General features: G+C 34.8%; 1 protein-coding gene across 1 annotated transcript in view; it reads left to right on the top strand.

The window, feature by feature from the left end:
- Positions 1-5,552: 5,552 nt before the first annotated feature.
- Positions 5,553-12,777, top strand: part of LOC127865811 (85/88 kDa calcium-independent phospholipase A2-like) — a 266,985-nt gene continuing 259,760 nt past the window's right edge. The window contains exons 1-4 of the mRNA XM_052405827.1: positions 5,553-5,785; positions 6,033-6,186; positions 6,480-6,627; positions 8,691-8,812. Of these exons, the coding sequence (XP_052261787.1) occupies positions 5,735-5,785; positions 6,033-6,186; positions 6,480-6,627; positions 8,691-8,812 (475 nt within the window). The 5' untranslated portion in view covers positions 5,553-5,734. The remainder of the gene's footprint in view (positions 5,786-6,032; positions 6,187-6,479; positions 6,628-8,690; positions 8,813-12,777) is intronic.

Here is a 12,777-nt window from a genome sequence, read left to right as displayed (position 1 = left end):
ATATGTTGCGTACGAGGGATAAGCACTCATTTCGTGTAATGTATTTATAACAAAAAACTTAGACAAAATGTTAGCAAAAGTAATATCTACATCTAGCGATGCACAAATTAACTGACGATACAAATTTGAAGGGTGTAAGAGCGCTATCGAGACCGTAGACATCAAGCACGCGAAAGGTTCCGGAGCACACTCTAGAACGTAGACATCAAACACACGAATGGTACCGGAGCATAATCGAGAACGTAGACATCAAACACACGAATGGTACCGGAGCACAATCGAGAACGAAGATAAAAAAAACACGCGAATGGTAACGAAGCACAATCGAGAACGTAGACCTCAAACAAGCGGAGGGTGCCGGATCAGAATCGAGAACCTAGATATCAAACACGTGAAGGATGCCGGAGCACGATCGAGAACGTAGATATTCAACACGCGAATATTGCGAACGAAGACATCAAACACGCGCATGTAATATTGACTGCAGCGCTCCCACAATGTTTATTAGATCTCTATGTTCATAATTTATCTGCCATCTTTTTAATATCTCTTACGTATGTACTGAATTGCGTAAATCGAGCACTGAAGGCAATATTTTGTGAGTATTTCACCATTTCGCATAAAAGTTTAGTTTAAATATTCTTTTAAGTCAATGAAGAAAGAAAACATTTCTTGCAACATTAAGCTTCACAAGTAAGGAATACAACATTGATTTATATATGACGTTTTAAATTTGACTTATTATAAAACAAAATTGGATACTTACTCTCCTATTTATAATGACTTTCAATCTTTATATTACGAATATCAATTCTTGAAAATTGAAATAAGTGGGGGGCCCGGTAACCATTTATGCTTTGATAAAACGGGAAACGAGTGGCGCTGCTTGTATGAGGAGATAAGTCATGATTGACCTTCTTCTGTACCTTTCTGTCTTTCATGCGAATAAGCAATTAGTTACAGCATTATTTTGTTGAAACTCGGTTTCAAAAATCCAGAAATAACTCCTAATGGTTGTTTATTGCCGATAATTTAAAAATTTTAAGAATCGAATGAATAAACAATGAATTCATGTTATATTCGCACCTTTAGTGTATGATTGAGAAAACTTGGTGTCCTGTAGTTTGTTTTTGCTTTAGTTATTTAAAATCAGAATTAAAATCGGAATACAAACTAATACATGCTGATATTCAGGTTTTCTTTTATCGAATGAAAGACGAGAAATGATAGTACAATGTATATATAAATTGACCTTAATATACTCTGCCTTCCCCATAATTAAGTTTTGTCAAACATTTCGATTGACAGCAAACGTCAATATTCGTTTTTCAGCAAATGAGCTTTAAATGGTTTAATTTACTGGAAGCTAATGTATTCGTTGGGTGTAGTTTATATATTCGTTGGCATATGTGCAATTACTATACATAATTATGAAGCTGAACATTTGCATTTTTTTTGCAACAACGATGATACTTTATGACAGAGCATAATGGTCAGAATTGCATGCCATATATTGTATTGATATTATAATAATTACTTAAAAATGCTTAAACAATATACAAATGGCATCAACCAAGCTGTTTTAATATGAAATAAATGACCAGAATATTCATAAAGTGACAATTTTTGTAGTTCTTTAAATGCAGAAATGATGTCAAAATTATTAGGTCTCAAATGACAAGTTCTCAAGGAGAACAGATAGACATTAAAAATCTTTTCACCAGTCGACTTGTCTTAATCTCAGAGCGGGTATTAGTTTTTATTAATAGAATATTATCTATTTTATTATTATTTATATAAATGAAAAACCGTCACACAAATGAATGACAGTTATGGTATGGCAAGCACGTGTTATATTTATCAACTTACAAACAACATCACAGCAGTAAGAGGCACACACTTTTATGAAATCGAACGAATCGAAATACTAGTATATCTATTCAGGTAGAATGATTTCGTTTAACACAAGGTACAGTTACGGATGGTGAATTTTATAAATCAAGTAGTCGGCAAAGACTTTGATCAAATCGAACGAAACTAAAGATATCAATTCTGGTGTAATTTTCTCGTTAAATACAATGTACAGTTTCGGATGGTGAGTTTTAGGAATCGATTAACAATCCCATTTTTTCTTCAGGATATATGATTATTCAACTATAATTTAAATTTAAAAAGGTGTGCATTCTAGAAAAATGAGTTTAAAATACGTTTTTATTAAGAATTTTGTAACTTTCCACTAACTTCATGAATATGATTATTCAGCTATAATTTAAATTTATTAAGGTGTGTATTCTAGGAAAATGAGTTTAAAATACGTTTTTATTAAGAATTTTGAAACTTTCCACTAACTTCACATAACAAGAATCGCAAATTATTCGGTATATAAAGACATACAGATGAGCACAGATAAACGAGGCTGCATAAGTGTAATAGAGTGAGTTACGCGTTCCGTAAAATTGTTTCTAAAGGATAAATTATAACAATTTATTGTAAACGGAATTGTTTCCAATCATAGGAAGGTAAGAATTTTCATTATTTTGATGATAGTTATAAAGGGAGTAGAAGTAACAAAGCTGCGTAATGGCGCACATGAACGCCATTGTTGTAAATCTGAACTCGAGCAACACAGGTTTTTTCTACCACAAAATACTTGCGGTTCACATACAGGGGATCTTAAAGTTTATGTACTGCAATTCGTAACCTTTATCATTTTGTGAATACACTGCTAGACATGTAGCAAATCATCGTAGCAAACACGTTCACTAAATACGCCTTGCTATATAATTCCGTTGCACAGATTTGGATACGGCACCAATGCTGTATCTCATCAAATAAGCACGAGTACGAAATTTTGCTAACATAAACTCCAACGGTCGATCGAGAAGTTAAGCGTATTTGAGAGAACGTGAGTAAATTCATTCCATGAACACTATATACCGCGGTTTAGACGATGTATAAGTGCATTACAGTAATACATTGTTCATGTTCATGGGAATTGTCGCGTTCACAATAAGGTATTTTACTTTATTTCTTCCAAAGGCATAAAGAGCTCAACGAATTATCAGACATCAGTTAACCATAGTTAACAAAAATGCATAAACATTATATGTATACATAGTACAATATCTTACATTTCGTCAGCGATCAACACAGTAAACAGTTACATTATAAACACAGTAAACATTGACAGTACAAAAAGAGTAAACGTATATACAAATATGTTTGAACTATGTTTTATAGGCATGGGAATTAAACCAAATTGATATTGTTTAGGAAAATAAATCTCCTTAATGTCAACGAAACAGAGAACAGTATTGATGTGGTATAAACATTAAACATACTTAGTATAATATCAAAGCGCACCAGTATTTCACGGAGTGAGTGAACACGCTTACCGCACATCCATAGGTATTCTCAACCAAATGCTTCAATCAAATCAAAACATACGCAAAAACCGTCTGGCATTCTAGGTTCGAAAACGAAAGTCTAGGATAACTTTTGTTTACTGTTCATGAACTTATAGCGAATTGCGGCAAGATTCAAGTAAGGGAAATGAAATTCTAGAATACATTCTCTAAAGTTATTACAAGCACAGACCCAGAGCACGTTTGTTACATTTTAAACGTATCCATTTAAAGGGGCCTTTAGGTAAATTGACACAATAAAAAAATGTATTCCAGATTCGCAAATGTTCGTTGTAGTTATGATATTTCAGAGGAAACAGTAATACTCAACATTTACCATGCTCTAAAATATCCATTATATGCAATTTTTGACATTTAAAAACCTGAAATTATAAAGCGTTGCAACGCAAAACGATGGAAAAATTTGGAGAGTTCTGTTGTTGTCGTTATATTTTGTGAAACTAAGAGGATTGCTTATATAATGTATAAAATACATCACTCATACTATGAGCACGGATGGCCAAGTGGTCTAAGCGATAGTCCTTACTCAAGGGGTCAGTGGTTCGAGCCCCGTTGAGGATAACTTTTTTCTTTCTTTAATTTTATTCTTGTTTTTTTAAGGGAGCTTTTTTGGATCCAACGCTTACATTTATCAATAAAAAGCATTTAATGAAAAAAAGTCAAAACATGCCAAATCTGTGAAAAGGCCCATTTAATCCACGATAGAACATTTTGAGCATTGAAAAATTATACGCGCCTGCGTTGAGGAACGTTTGACACACCAATACGTCTGGTTGGTTCAAGCAGTAAACTGCACCATTGTAAGTAGAAGTCTTCCCAGCAAGTTTGAATAACGAATGCAATCATGCGTGCTATGTGGGGATTATAATACGCGTAGAAAAAAGTAAGCGACCAACAATATTGGCACAACATCTTGAGCACTTGTGGCGCAGTATCGCGTATAATCTTGATAACATACGTTCTACCGCTCTATTCACTGATTTCACTATGGGCAGCAACTCTGGGATTTCAAGATTACATAAGGCACATATGGGTTACCGTCCTTCGGCGTTATCTCGGATAAACATGGTATTTGAGTGCATATTTTTGAGTACCTGGCTTCTCTGGATGGATTTGTCAAGTGTCTCCGGAGAATGGTCTTTCACTACATTTTTGAAACAAAGATTCCACTGCTCAAATACACCTTTACATACTTATTTAGATTGTACTTACGAAGTAAGCTATATATAGGAAGACTGCATAACTGTCCAAAAATTGTAAGCTTTCTTGCGTGATAACCTGTTTCGATCGATTCAAATTTTTAAACTTCTAGTGAAAAGTCATTGCTGCTAGACAGTCTCAATGACTGTATATTCTTAACGCAAAATCTGTGGGCTTCCGCAAGTCTTTTAATGTCCGCTTGCGTGCATGTATTCCAAAGTTCACATCCGTACAGAGCTTTAGGTATAACCACTGATAGGTATAACGTTTTAAGTGTAAGTGGGTTTAAACCCCTGGATGTAACGCACTTTTTAGTATGTTAAGGAACGTTCTTCGCAGTTTGTTGCTAGTGTCGTTCAGTGATTTGGTTGTAGAAAGCGACTTGTCGCATATATGGCCTAGGTGGTTGTACACATTTACTTCATTTAGATGTTGCGTTCCCATATAATGCTTTCTTTCACGACAAGACCGCACAGTGTCATTAAAGGCTATTCAGCCGAACGTGTCGGAGTTTTACTGGAAACGACTCTGCTTTGAGTACTTGTCACAAATGGATATCATGCATTGTAGTCCATGGGGGATAATGATATCACAATCACATCATCCATCATTCGTTGATTTGAAGCCAATCAAAGCAATTTGCAAAGTGTACATGTGTTTTTTTTTAATAATAATGTTTTTCGACGTTTTCATTATGACGTAATAAGGCAAGGTTTGCTACAAATTTCGACGGGTTTATTTGAAAATATTATGTTTAAGCATAACCCGTCTCTTAGATTACATAGCCATAAATCATTGCTCTGTGTGTAATCTAAAACGACATCAAATGAAACGGCAACAATTTGAAGAAACATTATTTTCAACAGCGACTTCGGTTCGTTTAATATTGTTTCAATCAACAAAGTTATGTTGTTGTTTTTTAATCTTAGTTGTGATTTATAAAATAGTATGTAAAGGTTACACTTAAAGTTCGCTGCTCAAAAACATAATTATTATTAAGAAATGTTTTATTAACTAAGTGTTAACGAATGTAACTTATTGCGTGTTGATTGCTTTATTTAAGTTGATTGAAGAGACTGCAACCATACCGTTATTGTGAATAAATTCAAATGGAATCCACTGTGACCACATCAGAGTGGACCATGGATGCTGGTGACAGGGTGAGACAACAATTCGTTTACAGCTTCACATATTATTGAACATCATTTAACATATTTTTTACTCGCAAAACTTTATAGTACACTGGAATGTGTAAAAGAAAGAAGACATACTAAACTACGATTTAACTATTATGTACATGTTACGAACGGGCCCTGTTCTGTTGCACCATGACAAACAGGTTTAATAAAATGAGTATGTGATTAGTTCAGTTTTGGTCACTGATTTCAACTATTTCGATGTTTCAAGGTATTGAGTCTTGACGGTGGAGGCATTCGAGGACTCATTATTCTTGAGATTTTGGACGCGATCGAGAAGGAAGCAGAAAAGGAAATCAAAGACTTGTTTGACTGGATTGGCGGAACAAGCACCGGAGGGATTATTGCTCTGGGTATTGCTACGGGTAAAACACGGTTTGCATCATTCAGTTATTCTAGTTTGAATGTTCGGGCAGATATGCAGACACGACAAAGTTAAGGATAGTTATCATTGTTATTTCAATATACACTGATTATATAAAATTATATACATATTTTTCATAATCATTATTCATCGTTGTTCTTCTGAAACATCAGAATTTTAAATCATTGTTTATTTGCGGAACAAACATGTAACTGCGATTTCTTTTTAAATATGATATCAAACAAATTATTTGACTGTATGTTAAGTAATAACTGGTCAGAATACCTTTTGTAGGCAAATCCGTGTCTGAAATTCGAGCCATCTACTATCGACTGAAGGACCAAGTATTCAAGGGCTCAACACCGTACGATTCTGCAACAATAGAAAACTTGTTGCAAACAGAGTTTGGGGACAAAGTAATGACGGATATCAAGAAACCAAAGTATGAACTTTATATGCATTTTAAGGAAATGTCACACTTAAGCATACATAATCCTTTAGTTTAATATCTGATTATAAAAACATAAAATCATTATAAGTAACGCCACAAATTAACGATACCTACTTTGAAGCATATGTTACAAACACGCACGTCACTTTTTTATGTATTGTTCATAATATGCGAGTCATATGGGTCCGATTTAAACTAGTATGGCATGAAGTAAACAACCAACAAAGTAATGAGATTGAAAAAGGGCATTTATCACAAATTCCATAAAAGTGAGGGCATTTCAAACTGGAAGCCCTAAAACGATGAATGTAATACATAAAAACAGTGTATAAAATATGTACATTCATATAAAACAAAACATATTAGTAAATGTAAACATACAATTAATGTACAGAATGCCATAATGGTCAATAGGGAACCGCCTGTAAAGATACATGGCAATATTGAAATGAGAACGCTAAAACCTAAAATGATATGTGGCGAAGGTACTGGAAAAGAATTTGGAAGCATACTGATTGAATTAACAGATCACATGACTTTTACCTATGCAATGATTGGCTGATGCCGAAGCGTGTAAGGTTACACTGCACTAATTTAGCATGTAAACAAACACTCTGGATCAGCAGACGATTTATTCCATAAATCAATCTTAAATCCTATCTAACGGAGGAATCCGAGATAGGCGATATATCACGATTGGTAAACAAAGGCAATGTAGGATAATTTCCACTTAACAAGAACAAATATCACGATGACATTAAAAACTTTATGTGTGCATAAACTTGTTTAAATACAACAGAGGTATCAGTAATGAGAAGCATGGATGTTTTGTACTCAGCGCGAGCGGGAACATATTTGATTTAAACGACTGTGCAATAACAGAGGGGGTAATCAGGTGATAGTCAAGATGGCGACGTCTACGCAGAGACAGTTATTTTTCGCCGTTTTATACCCTTTATTACTGTTGTTAAATTTTTAAACGACGCTCACTTTCGCTCGATTGGTCATTGTCGGCTCGGGTACTACTTACATGTACCCCGGGTACTCTTAAGTATACTTACATGTACCCCGGGTACGGTAAATATACTAAAACGTACCCGGGAATTTTAAAGCTAAATTGGTCGTTGTCGGCTATTATTTAAAAATTAATTATGTTCACATTATGTCAATTTTCTGTTAAATGGCCTCTATTATCGAAACTCATACTCTAAAAGCATGTTGTTGCAGTTTTTGTTTAAAGATAAATAAACAATATCGTTTTACGGTAATCGGTAGTGCGTTTTACGACATCGGATTTTGGGCGGGAATACAACTCGGGTACAGTCTAATATCGACCGGGTACGTTTAAGTATATTTACCGTTTCCGGGGTACATGTAAGTATACTTAAGAGTACGAGTACCCGGGGTACATGTAAGTAGTACCCGAGCCGACAATGACCAATCGAGCCTCACTTTCCAGCCATATCAGTACAACAGTGATTAGCGTTTATTTCGTATTTAAATTCGCTTTATATCTCGACTTTACTCACCGCAAATTTTCTTAGTGGATCCCTAATTAGGTCATCCAGCTAAGAAATTTCGCACCGAGTAAATTCGAGATATAGAGCGAATATTGCTATGAAATAAACGCCAGAAACTTTCTTGATTATATGGCTGGAAAGTGGGCGGAATTTAAAAAATAAAACAAGTAATAAAGGGTATAAAACGGCGAAAATTACCGGCCTCGGCATGGACGTCGCCATCTTGACTATCACGTGATTACCCCTTCTGAATAAACAGTCTAAATAAGTATAATTTCTATTGCAGCTGGACATTTTGACTATTATATATACATTTGATCAAACGCCAAAATAATACATATTAAGCCAAGTCTTAGTTCAACTCATACTATAATTGTGTATTATTTATTATTATACAGTGTAGTTTGTGTTTTACTTTTTCACTTTTTCGCGTTTAGTTTTAGTTAACAAACACACTACCACATGTCTAAATATCTATTCAGGAGACATACAACTATTTACACAGTTGTTAAGAACATACCGTTCTTATTGAAGGGTCCTGGTTACAAGCGTTTTAGGAGACCATCATCCATGGAAGCTTCACATGTTTTGTTCCTACAAGGAAGACGAAAAGCCCGAAGAAGATCCGGACTTTGAACCAATCAAACCTCCAGATGGTGATTCCCTGAATTAAATTCTTTTTTTTTTCAAATCAATCTTATTTCTGTTTTTGTTTTGGAAATTAACAATAATGCACATTAGTTATTTATAAATGTATTAATATGTTTGCTAATGTTGCTAAAATGATTATAAATAAGGCACACATAACACATATGTTTCATTCAGAGACGTACATCTGGGAGGTTGCCCGCTGTACTTCCGCAGCGCCTACCTACTTTCCTCCGTACAAACAGTTTTTTGATGGAGGCATTATGTCCAACAACCCTACCCTGGACATTCTCACAGAAATTCAGGAATATAACACTGGACCAAATCAAAAGGTGATCATTGTGTTCAAAAAACAAAACCGTGTATTATATTTATTTTACCACAAAAACTCAAAGGTGGGTCTTAAAAGGTACCAACAATCATTTTCTGTGAAATAAAGGAGCTGATTTGAAAGAGTAAAAACGAAGAAGAATTAACTTTAGATTTAAGAAGCTTGCTAAAAACCTTTTTGTCGTGTCATTGTTGCAAATTATTAAAATAAAATGATTAAATGTTCATCCGCATGAAATTCGTAATCAATGATTTATTATTTTCAGGATAAAGACCGGCCCTTGCGCCTGGTTGTTTCTATCGGTTGTGGTTATGTGAAATACGCTAAGCAAACGGCCCAAACCCAAAGGTCCTCCAAGACCGCCGCATCGCTTACATGCTCACCACCATTGGACTCCACCCCATACTAACAAACTCATGAGTTTGAGCTGGTATATTATTCATTCCAGTAACTGCTCTAAGACCCAATCCCAAAAGAGGCCAGAGACTGCTACTGATTAAACTGCGGCAAATCAGAAAGGCCTAGCGACATGGCTTGATGAGATCGAGGTGATATAAAACAAAAAGATGAAGAAGGACGCCTTAATGGAATCCAACGCAGCCAGATTTTGCAAGAAAGTGGACATGATGAACAGGTCAAGTCAATTCTCATCCTTTCAACAAAAGGTCTGGGGATGGCGCAAACGATCACACTAAAAGGGGCAGATAGATTTATCTGAACTTTGCCTTGCTGAAGATTCATGTAAAAAGTAAAGAGTAAAGCACACTCAGTAGAGTTATGCAAAACCATTTCAAAATCTGATAATAAAATACAAAGTGATCTTATTCATTTATAGAAAACAACATGTGTATCATCGTATATATTAATTCAATTAATAAGTCCATATCGTATTGAACATAGTTTAGCTAGTTTTTTTATTAGACTATTAAAGTTCAAAAAAGTATATTTCGTAATTTTTAATTAGTAAGATAAACAGTTTTCCAGACTAAATTAATGGTTGTACTACAACCTTTTAAGATTACCGCGCGAACTGCACGTGCTCACTGGGCGAAAAAGATGACGGTCAGCCTTTACCATACATTATTGCCCATGTTTTGCAGAGATTGCATGAACCTTTTTTTATAGCAACCAGAATAAGATTGAATGAATAATTGAACCTGTTGCCCATCAGCAACCGGCCCGTTATCCTCTTTGTTTATCCGCCTTCTTACACAAGCTGTCATCACAACAGTGGCCTTCTACTATCCATCGGAACGTGTCGCTCGTCGAACGAATGATTTGCCAGCGCTGAGTGAAGGTTCTGAACAAGTAAAAGCATTCTCCTCTGTTGTCATCTGATACTGTGCATAATGCTTCATAAGAAATGTACGCAGTTCAAATGTATCACCGCTTTAGTAGGGCATCGTTGTTGCATCATGTGGAAGTGTGGCTTCACCTGGAAAGCCCAATCCTTTTTTATAAAGACAAACTTTTAGCTCCAAATGCATTAAAGAATGGAGCGTCTGAAATTTGTCATAGACAATCGAAATCGATCCAAATGAATTTATAAACTTTTTTCACGTCGATATAATATTTGTGTACCGTCCATGTGGCAATTAACATCTCCTTTCAAATTTTTCTTTAGCAAAAGCTTGTCATTCTGAGGTGGTCACTAGACACGGAATGCAACCATTTTTGTTTTTGTTGACGATCGTTTTTTACACTTCACGAACCTATAAAACATTGTATTGTGAGGTACTCGAATGTCAAGTTTCAAAATTGTGTGTTTCTCACTAGAGGCAAGATGGCCAACTTCTGGTTCGAGGACTTTACGATAATTGGTTCTTTATGTGGTTGCTCTGTGACGTAATCGTCTGAAAAATTCATCGCACATGTCGTATGCTAAGTAAAATAATAAAAACCGCATTTAAGTCTACAATATTTAATAATCTTTATATTTCTTAAAACCACTTAATAAAAACGTTTGAATAAGTAATAATTGAACAAATGCTTTCGTTCATTACTATCAATTATAAAACATATGTAGAAAACTAATTATATTTTTTTCGGCATAGCTGTTTAACGTCATTTTTGACCTTACCTAACTTTTGTAAGTGTCCAGTAAAATTCAAATAAAATTTCCCGCGGCTAGACACCAATGAAAACACTTCATTTATTCCATTGGCTGATTTGAGCATACTACCAGAACATTGGAAACATGACCGCGTCTTTGTAACACTTTTTTACTGCGTGTTCAGCATGAAGCAATTTTATCTCTAATGAAAAGGCTTGATAGAACAGTTTTACACGCAACTCTTGACATCAATACAGTTTGTGCGTGCACCTTTTATTTTCAGAGGATTGCCAACGCCACAGCGTTTGTACTTAAAGACCATGTTCTCATATTAAATAATTATTTCCATATTCCTGTCTGTGTACTAGTATATTTAAGTTCATAAAAGTATCGTTTTTCTCTATCCTGATATTCGTTTTGGCTAAACCATTATAAATTGTTTTCGAAATGGAACATTTAACATGTTAAAGAATAAAGTTTTAAACAAGCCGTCGTTCCAGCAGTGGAAGCGTGGCCTCACTTTAATGCATTGCATTCCAACCCGCAAGGTATCATGGTCAGTTCGCGACCAGTAAAATAATCGTTATATAATATAGACGATATCGCGTGAACTAGGTGAACCGGAATTTTCTTTAGACCAGAAATATGTTAAATGAAGATATTCAGCGATATAATTATTGGTATGTCAATAATAGATTCTTAATGAGTTTTTAACAATACCATGATAAATATTATTTTTGATTAATTTAACAAAATTATTCCACCATATTGACTAATGTATTAAGCACAAGCGCGATTTATCTCGATACTGTTAATAATCGAATCAAATAGAAATGCCCGACAAACCACTAAAACAGGTTTGTTCGAAGAACGCGCGTATAAATATTTAAAATATGTACGGATACTTCGCGTGTGGCCGGTTGACTTATATGACGGAATGTTTTACTTTCACTTCCATTCTTCTTTTGGTTTTCTGATTTGTATCTATAGGTTTATGACCAGCAATATGTAATAATGTAAAATAAGCCGCGAAAACTCCGACTGCATGTGATGCAGCTAAGAACTTCACAGAAAAAGACATTCGCTATCTTTGATCTCATTCATTGAACTCTACCTTTCACCAACTCCAACCACAATCAACGCCGTATATCTTTTAAAAAAATATATTTCTTGTTTGTCATAATTAGCTTACAAATTAATAAATTTTATATTCTTGATTATGAGTTTACATCATAATTAAATTATTGTTTTTATAATTTATTAAAATGGTAACGATAAATTTAATGATCGTTGCTCGAGAATATAAGTCGAGCGTAAGTGGCCCTGCAAGAATCGACTTTCTTTTTATAACCACACAGCACTGAATAGTCCACGCCTACAAACCCACCTCTGTCTTCGCAAGAGTATTTTGTTAACGTTGTCTTCTTCGTCTTCCATTTGGTACATACGGCCATTTCGCTTGTTAAAATGAGCGTGATAATCAGATTGCTTTTATTTTAATCCACAGTTGTTTATTTGTGTAATTGTTTGGAAACCCCAAAGCAGCGCCGTGTAGTCGCTGTACTGCTCAACACAAACGCCATTCTCAT

This window comes from Dreissena polymorpha, chromosome 2 (assembly GCF_020536995.1).
Source record: "Dreissena polymorpha isolate Duluth1 chromosome 2, UMN_Dpol_1.0, whole genome shotgun sequence".
In the NCBI taxonomy this organism is placed as follows: domain Eukaryota; kingdom Metazoa; phylum Mollusca; class Bivalvia; order Myida; family Dreissenidae; genus Dreissena; species Dreissena polymorpha.
The sequence above is the reverse complement of the archived record's forward strand: the minus strand, read 5'-3'. Positions and strand labels throughout refer to the sequence as shown.